The sequence below is a fragment of the Dreissena polymorpha genome, chromosome 12 (assembly GCF_020536995.1).
Source record: "Dreissena polymorpha isolate Duluth1 chromosome 12, UMN_Dpol_1.0, whole genome shotgun sequence".
Lineage (NCBI taxonomy): Eukaryota > Metazoa > Mollusca > Bivalvia > Myida > Dreissenidae > Dreissena > Dreissena polymorpha.
Window position 1 is genome coordinate 37463220 of NC_068366.1, and position 17868 is coordinate 37481087.

At 35.7% G+C, this 17868-nt stretch overlaps 2 protein-coding genes across 3 annotated transcripts in view; both read right to left on the reverse strand.

The window, feature by feature from the left end:
• Positions 1–17868, reverse strand: part of LOC127852533 (activating signal cointegrator 1 complex subunit 3-like) — a 117648-nt gene that overhangs the window by 12644 nt on the left and 87136 nt on the right. Inside the window, exons 31-32 of the mRNA XM_052386488.1 lie at positions 2668–2805; positions 1083–1203 (exon numbers count right to left, since the gene is read on the reverse strand). Of these exons, the coding sequence (XP_052242448.1) occupies positions 1083–1203; positions 2668–2805 (259 nt within the window). The remainder of the gene's footprint in view (positions 1–1082; positions 1204–2667; positions 2806–17868) is intronic.
• The window catches only part of LOC127853252 (uncharacterized), a 28670-nt gene continuing 17253 nt past the window's right edge, over positions 6452–17868 (reverse strand). For both annotated transcript variants that reach the window (XM_052387590.1, XM_052387589.1), the window contains exon 2: positions 6452–14313. In XM_052387590.1, the coding sequence (XP_052243550.1) occupies positions 12507–14291 (1785 nt within the window). In that variant the 5' untranslated portion in view covers positions 14292–14313 and the 3' untranslated portion in view covers positions 6452–12506. The remainder of the gene's footprint in view (positions 14314–17868) is intronic.

Here is a 17868-nt window from a genome sequence, read left to right on the forward strand (position 1 = left end):
TGACCTTTCACCACTCAAAATGTGCAGCTCCATGAGATACACATGCATGCCAAATATCAAGTTGCTATCTTCAATATTGCAAAAGTACTCATAAAATGAGCGATTTTGGCCACATATATTTGACATCTGACCTTGAAGGATGACCTTGACCTTGACCTTTCACCACTCAAAATGTGCACTTCCATGAGATACACATGCATGCCAAATATCAAGTTGCTATCTTGAATATTGAAATACTGCAAAAGTGTACATTAAATGAGCGATTTTGACCCATATATTTGACCTTTGACCTTGAAGGATGACCTTGACCTTGACCTTTCACCACTCAAAAAGTGCAGCTCCATGAGATACATATGCATGCCAAATATCAAGTTGCTATCTTCAATATTTCAAAAGTTATTGCAAATGTTAAAGTTGGCGCAAACCAACCAACCAACCAACCAACCAACCAACAGACCAACCAACAGACTGGGCAAAAACAATATGTCCCCCACTACCATAGTGGGGGACATAAAAATAAAGAATACTCTTAAAAGAATAATGTCTAAATAGTATGATAAGGTTCATTATGACATAGAATCAACCACTGCTATCAACACAATTCTTCATTTACAACAATTTATTTATTACATAAGCACCATCTGAAGCATGTATATATTCAAACTCTGAAAGTATTTTGCTTGATTCTAAATTTATTCTTTTTTCTTCAGTCTCAGAATAGGTTGAGCAAAGATATATTTTAAATAAATTAATTTAACATTAATCTGAGTTTTGATAAATCTGAAAATAGATTTGCAAATTGTTTATTATGTACTTAAATAATGAATCAAAATATGAAAGAATACTAGAGGGCTGTTAATTTTTGGTAGTTTCATTACAATAGCCTTATGTAGGATTATCAAGTCATTAAATTATATATAATATTTTATTATAATGAATCAAAATATGAAAGAATACTAGAGGGCTGTTGATTTTTGGTAGTTTCATTACAATAGCCTTATGTATGATTATCAAGTCATTAAATTATATATAATATTTTTAAATCATAAAGTCTTTGCAACTTAATTTTGAATCAACAATACCAGTAATAGGAAAGTCAACATATCTGCGGGTCTTCCCATCGTAGTATTCTGTTCCCTTGACAACCACAAGATGGGCAGGGAAATTCACACCCCAGGCAAGTGTGCTGGTCGCAATCAGAATCTAAAATATTGGAAGATTACTTTAAAACATGCAAAACAAAAAAATCTGCCTTCAACATTGCAAATCATTTAAACAACCCTAAAAATTAAATTTGCCCAAGTCTGAAATTGTAAGCACTGTTTATATATCTTGTACAAATATATATTAATATGTTTTTATAATATATTTTCTGACATTTCTTAATTAAACTATGAAGTTTTAACCTAAAAATATATCAATTATTTTTTTACATCATAATAAAACTAACAACAACATCCAGCAATAGCACTTACTCACTCAATCCACCAAGTAAGCCTGAATTCTTTTGTATTACTCCATACCAAGAAAAGTCACAAGGCCCCTATATGAAACTAAGAATCTGAGCAAACCTGATTTCAAATTTACCAGTGCTGGGCCTTGTATCACAAACATACTTAAGACAATCTGCCTCAACTTTAGAGTTATTTCTCAATTTTTTTATAAGTTTCATTCTTGAATTTTGAGCGCGACATAACCCTGAATTTGAGGAAGAATATGTGCATATCCATATAGCTGAGATTTGTGATTTTTAGTGAGCTGATTGACCTTCTCAATACTCAGCTGAGTGGATACTCAAGTCTCATCTGTTATTGAGCTGATTGACCTTCTCAATACTCAGCTGAGTGGATACTCAAGTCTCATCTGTTAGTGAGCTGATTGACCTTCTCAATACTTAGCTGAGTGGATACTCAAGTCTCATCTGTTATTGAGCTGATTGACCTTCTCAATACTCAGCTGAGTGGATACTCAAGTCTCATCTGTTAGTGAGCTGATTGACCTTCTCAATACTTAGCTGAGTGGATACTCAAGTCTCATCTGTTAGTGAGCTGATTGACCTTCTCAATACTCAGCTGAGTGGATACTCAAGTCTCATCTGTTAGTGAGCTGATTGACCTTCTCAATACTTAGCTGAGTGGATACTCAAGTCTCATCTGTTAGTGAGCTGATTGACCTTCTCAATACTCAGCTGAGTGGATACTCAAGTCTCATCTGTTAGTGAGCTGATTGACCTTCTCAATACTCAGCTGAGTGGATACTCAAGTCTCATCTGTTAGTGAGCTGATTGACCTTCTCAATACTCAGCTGAGTGGATACTCAAGTCTCATGAGTGGATACTCAAGTCTCATGAGTGGATACTCAAGTCTCATATTGACCTTCTCAATACTCAGCTGAGTGGATACTCAAGTCTCATCTTCTGAGTTGAGCAAACAATTGAGAATGTTCTTGATACTGGGCCCAGGTCTTGGGGGCTTATGCTTATTTCAATCCCTCTGTAACCATGGTACCTGTATCTTGAAGTTCACAAACAGCTCCTGTGTGACTAACAAAAGTCACTAGCCGGTCTATATGAAACTAAGATTTTGAGCTAGCCTAGTTCCAAATTAACCATTGTGCAGGGCTTTGGGGGCTTGTTCTAATTGCACTCAGTCTGTATCATCCATGTACCTGTATCTTGGAGTTCACAAACAACTCCTCCGTGATCTTCCTGTCTCTCTCCACGAGGCCAGCGTGATGGATGCCGATACCAAACGCCAGCGTCAGTTTCAGGTTCGAGTCCCGCACACCCGATATGATGTTCTCCATCTGGGGATAAAATGGATGCAAGTCAATCAGCAATAGCAAACATGCATGGAATGAGATTCCAGTTGTTCACCTGTTAGAGCATCAACCACAACTTTCTGTGGCTCAATGACCGAGAAAAGACCCCCAAACTTAACACACAATTTGAATTGCCATCTCTACATGGGTAATGAAGTGACATTTTGTGGTTCAAAGATAGACAAACCCTTAATTTGACTTAATCTTTCCAAGTATGCTGATTGAACCATCTGGTTCTCACAATAATATATTGTCCTATGAAGGTCACAAGGTCCTACCAATAAATGTCCTTCAAAGGGTGACGTGTCTCCTGGCTAAAAAAAAAATTGGTGCAAATCAAAATAATAACAGGCAAATTCGTTGAATTGATATCCCCCGCCAATATGCTTCTGGACACAAAAGTGTTTATTTGACACTTAAAAAAGCAATTTTTCAAGATACAAAGGGCCATAACTCCGTTATTAACAGATGGTGTGTGTACAATGCCATTTGGCGTGCATCATCCTCTTATCCATATATATAATCATACCAAGTTTCAATGAAATCCGCCAAAGCACTTCCAAGATAAGTATTTGGGGACTGGGGCTTTAACCCAGTTATGCCTAGCGTCTAGAAAAAAGGCCTTGGCAAACAGCATAGGCCCAGATGAGACGCCGCATAATGCGGCGTCTCATCAGGGTCTGCGCTGTTTGCTTAAAGGAATTTCTGTAAGAAGTATTCTAAATATAGAATTAAATATACTAGACATCCCTAATTTTGGAAATAAAATTGATCCAATTTAGAAGGATGGGAGAGTCCACTAGGCATAAATGGGTTAAACCTTGTTATCTGCAATCATTGTTTAAAAATGTGATGTGAGTTTATTGAACTTTATTGGCTATGAAAAACTGGGAAGTAACTGTAATAATTCAGTGAATGAAATATCACATCCGCCCAACGTTTGCATACAGATTTTTCAGATTAGTTATTCATATTCCTGTCTCCATTACAAACCCAGTGTTTATTATCAATATACATTTTTTTTTATTACATATTAATTTTTTATGAATAAGTATTTTGTTCACTTTAAATGACACACACAGTGACCAATAGCGTAGAAAAAAGCACTGATTTCATTTGTTTGATTAAAAAAGATTACACCAAAATAAACTTGGAATCCTTAACGCCAGAAAGGTAACTGATTTCACCACATGGGAAGTAACTGATGTAGGAAGTATGACATTCTCCCTCCGGAAGTGACCTCCCCTATTTGTTAACAGCAATCCGATTGAAATTACATTTTGTTCTCATATGTTGATCTCATTTAATGCAACTCATTGCACATTTCTACATAAATGGACTTAAATGATAACAAAAAATTACATGAAATCGATCTGATCAGTAAAATCTGTGAGAGAAAGTTGCTGTGTGCTGTTTGCAATTGCATTAGATATGTATCTTGTTCTGTTTTATTACTTCCCTTCGATGACTGTGAACATAGTTTTGAAGGAATTCCTGTGGAATTTACATTAAAACATCAATATTAAACAAGAGTGCCAAACTGTCCCAAGATACACCCGTTTGAAGGTTTTGGAAAACTTGATAACATCACCATTTGAGTGGTATCATCTAGACACAACTTCTGACCAAATTTGGTGAAGATCGGATGAAAACTACTTCAATTAGAGAGCGGACATCATGCGTAATGCTTGAAATGCACTAAGTGACCTCGTGACATAGTTTTTGACCCGGCGTGACCCATATTTGAACTTGACCTAGATATCATTTAGACACAAATTCTAACCGAATCTATATTTACGTCCCGTTTTCAGCAGTCTGCACAGGCTTATCAGGAAGACACTTTCCGCCTAAACTGGATTTTTGCTATGAAGAGACTTGATTAGCCTGTGCAGACTGCACATGCTCATCTGGGACGACACTTTACCCACATGTATTAAACCCCTATTTCACAGAGAACAGCCCATATATACATGTATATAAAATAAACAATATGCACATGTTTGAACAGATAGCTAAAATTTGCTATGGAAAGTAACAGGAGCAGAGATTATAACAAGATTATAACATTTGAAATCTTAAGATGTAGTTGGTAATGTTTAAGATTCACAACAACAGATAAGAGCAGTTTTCAAAATCACATTAGTATTAGTCTCAACTTAAAACATTAACTAACGAAAATGCTTGAATCAATATAACCTTTGATTTACATGGCTCTATAATTCCAGTTAAGACCAATAATGAGCAGGAGAATGTTGATAATTTTGGGACCAAAACTCAGATAGCAGGTATTAAAAAATAAAATATTTTTTTATTTGTTTTAAACTACATCTTAAATTGATATATAAATTGCAAATAAAAATCAACAATAAAACTAACAACTTTAGAAACTGTGATTTTTAGTGATATTCAACTTTAATAAGCTTCAATCTATGTTTTATTCTGATTGTGTGGATATAAGTTTTGTATGGAATGAACTCCCATTCACTCTGCCAGGAGAAACAAATTTCTATGTGATAACATGGCTTGAACAAAATTGAAATAATATCCAAATTGAAAAAAGATTCCACTATATTTTTTCACGAAAGTAAATGAAACTGGAACTGTCACTGTCAGTGCCTGAAATAACCACAGCATAAAACCTTGTCAATTGGGATTGGCAGTTCATTTCTAAGAACAGCTTGCCTAACAATGTCTGCAAGTTTCAATGCCATCCTTTGAAAATGGCAGATGAATACCTTTGGACAAGGCTTGGTATACAGGAGGACAGACCTAGGTCCATGGCAATTGACTGCATACCAGACAGTGTTACTAGAAATGTGTAACAGACTCTGATTACCTCGCCACACATGTTTGGACACAGACATAACTACTATATGAGTCGCGTTCTGAGAAAACTAGGCATAATGTATGTGGTAAAATGTCGTCCCAGATTAGCCTGTGCAATCCAAACAGGCTAATCAGAGACGGCACTTTCCGCTTTTATGACATTATTTGTTAAAATGAAGTCTCTTCTTAGCAAAAATCCAATTTAAGTGGAAAGTGTTGTCCCTGATTAGCCTGTGCACACTGCACAGGCTAATCTGTGACGACACTTAACGCACATGCATTATGCCCAGTTTTCTCAGAACGCGACTCATATATTCTACAGTGGTTAAAGGGACTTAATAGGGCCATTGTTCTGCCAAAATTCTTCCTTAACAATCATCTGCTATAGGTTATTCAGCTGACAAAAGTTTTAAACAACATCCATTTTATTCAGCAATTTATTTGTGAAAAATAAATTTCTTAAGGCCCTTACGCATATAATTTCTGGAAAGAAGCGCAAAACAAGAGCTGTGTTTGTGAAACACAATGCCCCCTACTGTGCCGCTTTGAAGCCATATATTTGACCTTTGACCTTGTAGGATGATCTTGACCTTTCATCACTCAAAATGTGCAGCTCCATGAGATACACATGCATGCCAAATATCAAGTTGCTATCATCAGTAATGCAAAAGTTATGACCAATATTAAAGTTTTGGGACAGAATGACAGACAGACAGAATGACAGACAGACAGACAGGCCAAAAACAATATACCCTTGATCATTCGATCCGGGGGCATAAAAAGGAAATAAATGAAAAACTACAACTGTCTTGACCAATTTTATTGAGCAACCTTCCTACAATCAAATTGTAAGAACAATAACAGAAATAAATAACAAAATAGCATAAATAACAACCATATCAGCGACAATACTGAGCAACAAAACTAGAGGAATGACACAATAAAAATCAATTATTTTTTACTAAAATTTTAAGAATAATATGGACAATTTGTTTTAAAAACATTGTCTAAGCTGCTATATTATTCGGTGCAGATACAAACATAAACAAGAAACCGTCCGAGACGAGTGATGCTCCCCAAAGTGTTTTTTTTGTCACAATATTGCACTATATATTCAGTTAAAAGGAAACGTCTTGAGGGCACAGTAGTTGGGGGGACAATATTTATTTATAGAAAATTTCAAAGGGCCATAACTCTGTGAAAAATCATCCGACCAGAACCCTCTGATAATATGCACATCTCCTCTTGGTAGTGAAGCTTCCCATAAAGTTTCATTGAATTCCAGTCATTAGTTGCTGAGAAATAGCCCGGACAAAAATTGTGCACGGACAGACGGACAGACACACACACGCACGGACAGACGAAGTGGCGAATATATCTTCCCCCTAAAATAAATTGGGGGGAGCATAATAAAAGCCTTGCTCGCAGAAAACATCGCTTAATGCATTGGTGTAAAGAGTTGTCCCAGATTAGCCTGCGCTGTCTGCACAGGCTTATCATGGACAACAGTTTACCTGCGCAGTCTGCACAGGCTTATCACGGACAACAGTTTACCTTTTTACCAAATTTCATCATTAACAAGAAGTCTCTTGTAAACAAAAAACACATATTTGTGGTAATGTCGTCTCTGATTGCTAATCTTGGCTGACACTTAACGCACATTTGTTCTTATACAATACATAAGATGAGTTTTTGATAAGAGAAATGTTCCAGTGATATAAATGGAAATTGTTAATATCTAAGTGTAGTAGACAGACTGACAAAATGTAACTGACAAAGCAATATGCAATCCCAAGAAACAATTTCAATACATTATTGTTTGTGATTCACGACTTTTAAGAAAGTTCTTTTCTCAACACAAAAAGTATATGCAACTGGTTTACGTTATTGAAGTGCCTAGGTCATGTTAAAACAATTTTGTGAAATGTTTTTCATTGCTTAGACAACTGAACAATTAATGCTAGCTGACATCTCTTTGATCCAAGAAAGTCACCATACAACCTGTGTGTAAAATCATGCACAATTCATAATTGTCCGCCTCAAAAAATGGAAGAGAAACATTAATATTAGGGATGGGAATGAATATCCGAATTTTCGAATATTCAAAACATGGTAGAATATTCGAATCCAAAATTCATATTCGAATATTTGTTTTTTAAGCAAACTTCACACAAAAATGTGTAAATGCCAAGTTGCATTTTTTTTTCCAGTGCAGACAACTTTCATGTGTCAGTAATTGTTTGAATAGCAGCTGCGATTAATTAATTACACGATAGACGGGTGGGAATCAGCAGAGGGTTGTGTCGTTATTCGTTTTATCTGGCAGTTTGCAAACGTGTAAATACACCATGTTTAATCTATTGACTATCTAAAATAATTCAAATTGACATATTTTTCACAGTTCAGCGTTTGCAGTTAAGACAAAAGAGGCAACCCAACTTGCTATAACTTAAAATGACCATTCATTTTAATTACTATATCCATGTATTAAATCAATGATTATCTAATCAGAATTATATCAACCAATTAATTTTGTTTGGAATAAGAATCAATTTAATTAGACTCGTTTAGAGCTTGCTAAACTTGCTACATGTTCTAGATGCATCGAAAATTTAGAGGTAAAACAAGTGAAATTGATTCACAATGACACCCTCTCCTGTTCTGAATTATTTTATGTACTCAATTGTATGGCAAAAAACAAGCGAAGTACCGTAATATGTATACCAGAAATATCTAATGTCGTTTGAAAAATTAAAGAATTATGTGAAAATGAGGTATATTATAATTAATAATCATTTTCAAAAATAATCACTCTATCCCTTTTCCAAAAGCTGCATTTGAGGTTATAGTCGTGTTTTTGCCAAATAAGAAAAGTAGTTTATTTTGGATGTTCGTAAGGTCCGAGACATAATGTTAAACAAGGGAGTGTTTATCAGAAACACAATGCCCCCTTTTGCGCCGCTTTGAAGCCATATATTTGACCTTTGACCTTGAAGGATGACCTTGACCTTTCACCACTCAAAATTTGCAGCTCCATGAGATACACATTCTCGCAAAATATTAAGTTGCTATCTTCAATTTTGCAAAAGTTATGACCAAGGTTAAAGTTTAGAGACAGACACACAGATACACAGACATACAGACAGACAGGCCAAAAACAATATACCCCCGATCTTTCGATTTGGGGGCATAAAAACTAATATTTGCATATATTTGAATAATGAAGAACGAATACTCAAATATGATTTTCAGTATTTGTTTCCATCCCTAATTAAAATAGAGAACAACAAGAGTACCCTAAGTGTCCAAGGTTGCTCACCTTAACTTTTGTTCTTGGAATGAGGCAATCATGTTGACATGGTAGTGAACTAGCTCCCAGGTATTTTACCCCAACAAGACCAATTTAAAACTAAGGTCAAGAGATATCATCGAGACAAAGAAGGTCAAGGTCGAAGTAATATATAGATTTGGGTGGAGTAAGAAATGGGCAACAAAACATAAGCACAACCAGCATTAATTTGGGGTATGTATTTAGCAGCTTAACAAAACAGCACAATCTAGTGGACCTCATACGGATACAATTACTGCTGGACAGATGGCCAGAACAATCACTCTATGCTTCCCACATGAAGATGTACACTAAATACACATTAATTTCAAACCATTAAAACCTTGGAATGAATATAAAGGTTGCCAAACAATAGCACCAATGAAATAAAACAATTTAACAGATCTTACTTCACAGGACTATGGAATGTTATGTTAGAAAGAGCAGGCATCAAGAGAAAGAACAGAATAGGAGAGAACAAAATATAAGGACAAGTTTTTCACTGAGGATCTAGGACCATCTCGACTTCATTACTTATAGTGGTGTCATATTCTGTGAAAGTGTTAAGAAAAATGTCTACAATTTAAAGTACATCTTTTTCAAAATAAGGATTGAGACTGACTATATATGTGTCGCGTTCTGAGAAAACTGGGCATAATGCTTGTGCGTAAATTGTCATCCTATATTAGCCTGTGCCAGGACGACAATTTCCACTTTCATGGAATTTTTAGTATAAATGATGTCTCTTCTTAGTGAAAATCCAGTTTAGGCGGAAAGTGTCGTCCCAGATTAGCCTGTGCGGACTGCACAGGCTAATCTGGGACGACACTTAATGCACATGAATTATGCCCAGTTTTCTCAGAACACGACACATATAATTTCCATCTCATCATTACCACTTCTTTGACGAAATAACACTAAGCTGTATTTTCAACTCGTAGAAAACATCAAACATGTGCAGTACAACATGACTTTATAGTTACAGTCTACTCTTGTTATCTCAAAGTCGGCTGGAACAAGAAAAAATATTGAGACAACGAGAGTTCGAGATATCCGATAAGGCGTTTTCAAAGAAAAAATGAGACGAAAATTTAACTTATTTTTAACATCTATATGCCTGCTAAGTTGTCTAACTTAAGCCGCCACCGTGTCACATAATACTCTATACTACTCTATCTATTACCTGATATATGCGCGTTTTTATGAGACGCGATTAAATTTGCTATTTAAATGCTTAAAATGACGTTTTAAGTGTTACAAAATTGCATGAACACATGCGGTTATCGTTTTTCTAAACTGTCGAGTAAACATCTGGTAATGTTACTATTTAAAGTTATGATGCAATTGACGTCCAATCAAGACGAGGGTTTTCCATCCGAACATGTGTGAATCACGTTCCAGAATACTGAACTGTATATGTACATTTTGAAGTTTGAAATGCTTTTATATCAGTAAATGTTTTAATTGCAAGCTCGAGATCGCCAGTCAGGAATTTCGCTTTAATCTCGTCCTTTTTTTGATCCACATTGAGAGCGTATTTTGCGGGATGCCAAACTCTTCTGCTTTCTTCTTCTTGGTCTTGAGGCCTTTCTCGACTTCTATGATGGCCGCGTACTTTTCCTTGAACGACTGAATTTCAAGCTTCTGCTTTGCCGATCCAGATATCCCCCCGGGTTGGATACCGGGTCCTTCTCTGGATTGCTTGACCGACATCTCATAATTATATTTCAAGTTAGCTATACTAATGACTGTTGGAGTTCAAGGATAGAACAACATTCTTCAAATTTGCGACGGTTTATTACTCAAAAATATAACTCATGCATTTTGGAGTATTGTTTGTAAAAAAAAATAGTATTTTGGGCTTTCGGCAGGCTGTGTATTAATTGCAGTTAAAGTGACAGTTAAAGTGACTTGCCTTACTCAAGTGTTAATGGCTAACGACATAACACGTGTGGTCATTGATGCAATTCACGGATCAATTATCTACCGCACAGTATCGGGAGCAGCCGGGCAAAGCGGGACGGTGAAGTATCAAAGACAACAATTTCACCTTTACCATCACTGGGACAGTTATTCGCACTTCGAGATAAACCACAGTAAATACATGTAAAATCGGGACTCGGGACAAATTTTTATATCGAGATATCAAATTATTTGACATAACGAAAATCGAGATATGCGATGTAAATATAGATAAAGAAGAAAAAAAGTTAGGGCATTGAGTTTACTTCGAAATATCGAAAAAATCAATGTCGCGATAACGAGAGTAGACTGTATGTACATTATATTATTAACATGATGTCATTTGTTTTTGTTTTCTTTTAAATTTCTTTTTCTCTACTCACTTTAAAAAATTAGATAGAACTAGAGCTTTGTCACAGACGTGACAAATACCCCCACATGAAAAGCGGATGAAAAGTACTTGAAATAGGGAACACCATGCTGAATGTGTAAACGCACTAAGTGACCACATGACCTAGTTTTTGACCCGGCATGACCCATATTCAAACATGGCCTAAAGATCATCAAGATAAAACTTCTGACCAAGTTGGTGAAGAGCAGATGATAAGTACTTGAAATAGATAGCGGCCACCATACTGAATGTGTAAAACGCAATAAGTGACCCTGTGACCTAGTTTTTGGCCCGGCATGGTCCATGTTCCAACATGGCCAATAGATTATATATAAAACCTCTAACCAAGTTTGGTGAAGATCGGAAGTAAACTACTTCAATTAGAGAGCACACCATGCTGAATGTTAAAAAACGCACTAAGTGACCCCGTGACCTAGTTTTTGGCCCAGCATGGTCCATGTTCTAACTTGGCCTAGAGATCATCTAGATAAAACTTCTGACCAATTTTGGTGAAGATTGGATGAAAACTACTTGAATTAGAGAGCGGACAACATGCTGAATGTTTATAACACACTAAGTGACCTCTTGACCTAGTTTTTGACCCGGCATGACCCATATTCAAACTTGACCTAGACATCATATAGACCAGGTTTGGTGAAGATCGGATCAAAACAACTTGAATTAGAGAGCGGACACTCAATACGGACCGACCGATCGACAGACAGACAGACAAATTCACTCCTATATACCCCCCAAAACTTTGTTTGTGGGGGTATAAAAAGGCAATAACAATTTTAAACATTGGATATCAGAAAAGAATTGATAACAGAAAAGTTTATTTTCTGGACACAAAATCCTTAAAACACTTGCCAAGTTCATGGTTTGGGTGTTCTATATGCCCTGCTTTATAAACTTATCTAAACACTTACCTAGCATTCTAATAAATCTTATACAAAGCAGTTGAATTTATATCATGATACTTTATATTCTAAAATGAAAAATAATTATTTCCAAAAGTATTGCACATGTTTTAACGAACACATCTACATAGATTTGGTTAAAAATTTGGATCATGCCATGTTCAAACATTTATGACCTCCCAAGCTGATTCAAAGCATTTAACAGTCATTCAACATTAATAAGCAATCATTATGAGCAAATTTTAATACAACAACAAAATCATAATTTTAAAACTTCAGAAAAAATCTTCTCGTATGCACTTGTGACAGCCTTTTTCAAATGCGACAAATATTTATCCATGCTATCGTCTTTCACAGAACTCCCACATTTCATCCCATAATTCGGTACACAGGATCGGTAGTGGTGAAGGAACGAGATTGAAGTGTTGACCTTCACAACCCGATACTCCTCATTGGCAGGCTTACTGACGTGATGAATCCCAACCTCGAAGACTTTTTGAGATTCAACAAAAACTTTCGTCCGAACTTTACTGAACACAGTTGACCTATGAGTGGAAGTCTGCGTGGTAAGACCCATCTCAATGTTATCGTCTGTGACGCTGGCCGTAAATTTTGGGTCGTAGAATGCACTTTGAAAACTTAAACCGCATACAGTTTTGTCTGCAAATAACTCCTTTAAAGTTTCTGTGACTCTGAACTCACCATTGTGCGGAACGATGTATTCATCTATGTCGATAATAGCGACAAATCTTGATATGGACATGGCGCGATAAAGGCAGTCATTATGGGCGTTCAGCTGCCCATTATACCATATCATGGACTTCTGAATTATGTGTGGTAATTTAAAATCTACTATAGTGACTATATTCTGTTTAACATAAAAATTTAGCAACTTGTAAACTTCAGCAGAGTCTAAATCACTGACGTAGAAAATAAAATGCTGGAATCCCAGCAGAATATTCAATTCAATAAATTCTAGAAGTTTCACTGTGTCAATATTTCCAAACAATGGTGGAATGCATATGCTGTACTGAAAATAAGTTGAACCTTTTGTAGCAATCTTATTGGTATGAATGTCTTTAGAAGGAATAGCACTTGAAGTAAGAATTTCAGAATTCTCATTTAGTGACTGTAAATTAAATTCAGTTTGATCAGGCACCAACTTCTGCGAATTTAATCCAAAATGGACGCCCCTATGTATATTTCCATAGTTCCAAGAAAATGTCAATAGGCAAACATTTAACTGTTGAATGTTGGTCAAGGGTGGAATGTATTTGCCATTAAGAGCAACAATTTCCATGGAAACTGCCAATGTACAGACATTAATCACATGGTTTGGAACTTTACAGGACAGGATAAAGCCGCCAAATTGCTTTCCATGGTTTTCACACATTTCATAAAAAATGGCTTCTTGTTTTATAATGTCTGATGCATTTTTGCCTTGAAAGTGGCAGAACACTTTAAGATGTCTGCTGCTACTATTTACAGCCATTAGCGCCATGATCCGTACGAACTTGTCCGTATATCTCTCGTCGTAATAGGCTGAATACACGAAACTTCTCGGCTCAAGGGCCAAAAACCTTCTTTCTGGAAACTGAGACGACATAAAACAAGACAAATTGTAAGCCTCTGCATTATTTCCTTTATTGTCTCCAATAAATGTTTCTGATAGCTGATCAATATGTTGTCTACTTGCACCAAGAAGGTCGAATATCATTCCCGATCTATCACTTTCAATCTTATCTCTACTTGACTGCCTCTCCCTTCCAAGGACATTTACATTTCTAGAGTGGAAAACTGTGGTTGTCAAATCCACTTGTCGTTTCTGTTCAACATTCCAATAATTTTGCGGGACAATTTTTGACACATTTGCGGCAGAGGGTTTATTAGATTTCGTGGATTTTCCAAAGCAATTTCCCTCATTGTCACAAGCGGCAGACGTCACTGTTTGAAGGTTGCCGTGGAAAATGTAGAGCATGGCGAAATATGCCCCACATAACATGACAAGGTAGAAACGAAGGTTGATACGAAGGAGAACATTCATCTTGTGTGGTTTGTATCAACATCTGAAATAAAAAGAGGAACATGTTTTAGATAATTATTTATTTTACAGAAAATAAAGTATAAGAAAGGCAGATGAGGATTACCCCCCCCCCCCCCCGCCATCATGAATATATTTTAATCAAAGCTTTATTTGCACACACACATAACACAATGCCCCCTAATGCGCCGCTTTGAAGCCATATATTTGACCTTGAAGGATGACCTTGACCTTTCACCACTCAAAATGTGCAGCTCCATGAGATACACATGGATGCCAAATATCAAGTTGCTATCTTCAATAAGGCAAAAGTTATTGCAAATATTTTAACAAAGGTTAAAGTTTTGGGACACACACATACAATGAATGATTGACAGACAGACAGACAGGCCATAAACAATATGCCCCCCGATCTTTCATTCCCGGGGCATAAACATTGGTTTTCTTGGGTTAACAAATAAACACAAGCAGCATCAATCCCATAACCTTACAAAAACAGCCTTTTTAAAAGTTAGAAGTTGTATATGCAGTCCACATATATGAAGAAATTTCCCTAGAGTATCTGTGTGTATAAGAATAATATTGATAGACTGTTTTGATGTCATTTGTGTTTTATTTATGTCTACAGACCTTAAACAGTTTAATACCTGACTACAGTCATAATATAGGAAAAGATGCAACACAAACTGATGAGCACTGAGGGGAATTTTCTTTCTAAAATATTTCTTCGTAAATGGAATCAATAATGTGTATGTAATCCGGTAGAAGAATAATAGAAAGCATTTACTATGATATTACGTGCAAATAACTACGGTATCACCAGGGATACTTGATGATCTTTTACTATGTCAGAGGTTTTGGAAGGAACATAAATATTTGTGAGTTTATGGGATACATAATTATATGCACTTTGCATCAACATGTTAACAGCATCATGTGAAAATGGGTCTTTCATACATAACATTCCATAGCCCTGGCTATTAGCAGCCAGTGTAGCTCTAGACCTGCCTGTGCATTTGCACAGTTTGGTGAGGAAGCAATGTAGACCACACAATCTTGCATGACATTATAGTGGACAGGCTAGAAAGTTTACATCAATACCTACACATTCAATCTAAATTGGTGCAGAAACTTATTGTGTCTCTGTTGTATGAACAAATCTGCACACATTCAAAGTGAGAATGTCCCTATAGTGTACACAGGAAAATTATTTGCCATTGAATAAAACTCTAATTTCATTTATTTTCTGGTACTACTTTTTTTGGCCTTTTCTATTAAATGTGTATATATCAATTTTACATCTGTTTAAAAAAAGGTGGAAGATTGTATTTAACTCACTTTCAATATAATATATATTTGAAATATCAAAGTTGAACATGTATATTTTTTAGCAAGTTACTTTGACATGTTATCCAAACACTTGATATAAGTGAAACATGAAATTGTCAAAATTTTATTTTTGCAAGAACTTTTGCTTCACTTGGCATCTTTTCTTGCACTTTGGAAAGGATACCAAAATATAACAAAACACTGTGATGCAACCCAAAAGAATTTGAAACAAACAGAAAAAGACAAGTTAATTTATTTTATGACTTTTTTCAGTTGAAGATATATCAAAGCAAAATAATTTAATTCAAAAGAATGGTAAAAATAGCAGAGAAAAATGACCTTTCCAGAGACCATAATATATTTTAGACAATCATCAATGTACTAAACAATTAAATATTTGAGGGTAAAACTATTGTCTCTGATAAAGAAATGCACAGCAAATACAAAAGTCACATTCAACTCTCAATGTACCATAAACACATTTTATTATCTCTAGGGGACTTGGCCTCCAAATATGGGGAAAAAGGGTGTAAAAAACAAACGTTAAGATAACTTTCATGCCATATTACTAATAGTGAAAAAAAAAGAAATATTTTTTTTTTAAATCTGAGGGTTTACAGTCTATATTCCGCTTTTGTCACAGCTATAAAATAAAAATGCCCTGACCATTTACCATGGAAGATTAGCTAGTATTGTCTAGCTTCAGCAGAAGATAATGTGTTAAAGAATAAAGCTACACAATGCACACAAATCCCCTATTGGGAGCACAATAAATCACCATCCTGGCACAATAAATCACCATCCTGGCGCAATCTCATCTGTAGAAGAATAGATTCCAATTATTTTTATACGTATATTACATACATGATTTCAGCAGTGCTGAAGCTGAAAAGGGATGTTTAGATGAGTTTAGTTTTATTGATATATGGCAGAATAAATTGCATTTTATCTGAAGTTAACAGCGTATCCTTATTAGATTTCATTTTATTTACTACATTAGAATTAAGATTGAAACAAGCAAACATGAACAATATGAAAATTAGTTAAATGCTATTTTTAGTTTGTCGCGTTAGGGGCCGACTGAATTTACAGAGCATGTTTTGCAAATCAGTATGTGCTTAGCTAGCTTAGCTATGCTAAGGACTGTAACTCACTATGCTAGGAACGATTACCGCTGCCTGTCTGCACTGCAGACGACAAATGCTTAGGAGCGTCTGCTATACTACTGCAGTGGGTGTATTTACCAGCTTGTAAGTCGACATTGGCCAGTCTAGTGTTTATCATTGAAATCTGTACATATTGGCTGCTTTCAGGGAAAACGGGGCTTAATGCATGTCAAATAATATTAGCCTGTGCATACTGATTAGCCTGTGCAATGCGCACAAGCTAATCAAGGACGACAACAGTGAACAACTTCAGTGCCTTCAGCGCTTTGATTTTAGAATGCCAGGTATTTCACTGTGACAAGATATGGATGTTTATAGTAAACAAGAAGACATGGTTGCATAGTTCAAGAGGGATTTGATCTGCCAACAACCTGAACCCAAACCAGGTAACCTATTTTTGAAGCCACTGGACCCTGGTCAAACATGAACTTGATATTGTCAAGATTAACTTTCTGCCATGCTTCATCAAGATTGAGTTATAAATGTGGTAACATGCCTTTTCTAAGATTTGACCCAGCGACCTAATTCTTGGACACACTTTTCTCAGATTTGACCTTGGCCTAGATATTTTCATAATGAACATTCCCTACAAACATTAATCAAGATCAAGTCACTTCAAGTGTCTTCTAGAGTGTTTTTTCTAAGATTTGACCAGGTTACCTAGGTTTTGAAAACACATGACAAAGATTAGAACTCTGCCTAGATTTTGTCAAAATCACTAAGTTTCATCCCGATTGTGTCATACATGTACCCTCCCTAATTGTAATAATGTTTTTTTCATATTTGACTTGGAAACCTTGTTTCTTGTTTTCATACAGACATGACCCAGATTCAAGTTTGTTCTGAATATTGTTAAGATAAACATCCTGACCAAGTTTCATCAAGATTGAGTGATGCATCTGGCTTCTTGAGTGGCAACAAAGTTTTCTTTAGATTTGATATTATGACCTTGGTTTTAAACACAATCATGTCACCCAGATTCAAACTCTGCATAGATATTCTTCAGACAAACATTCTGACCAAGTGTAATCAAGATTTGATAACAAATTTGGTCTCTACATCAGTAACAAATATTTTCTAAGATT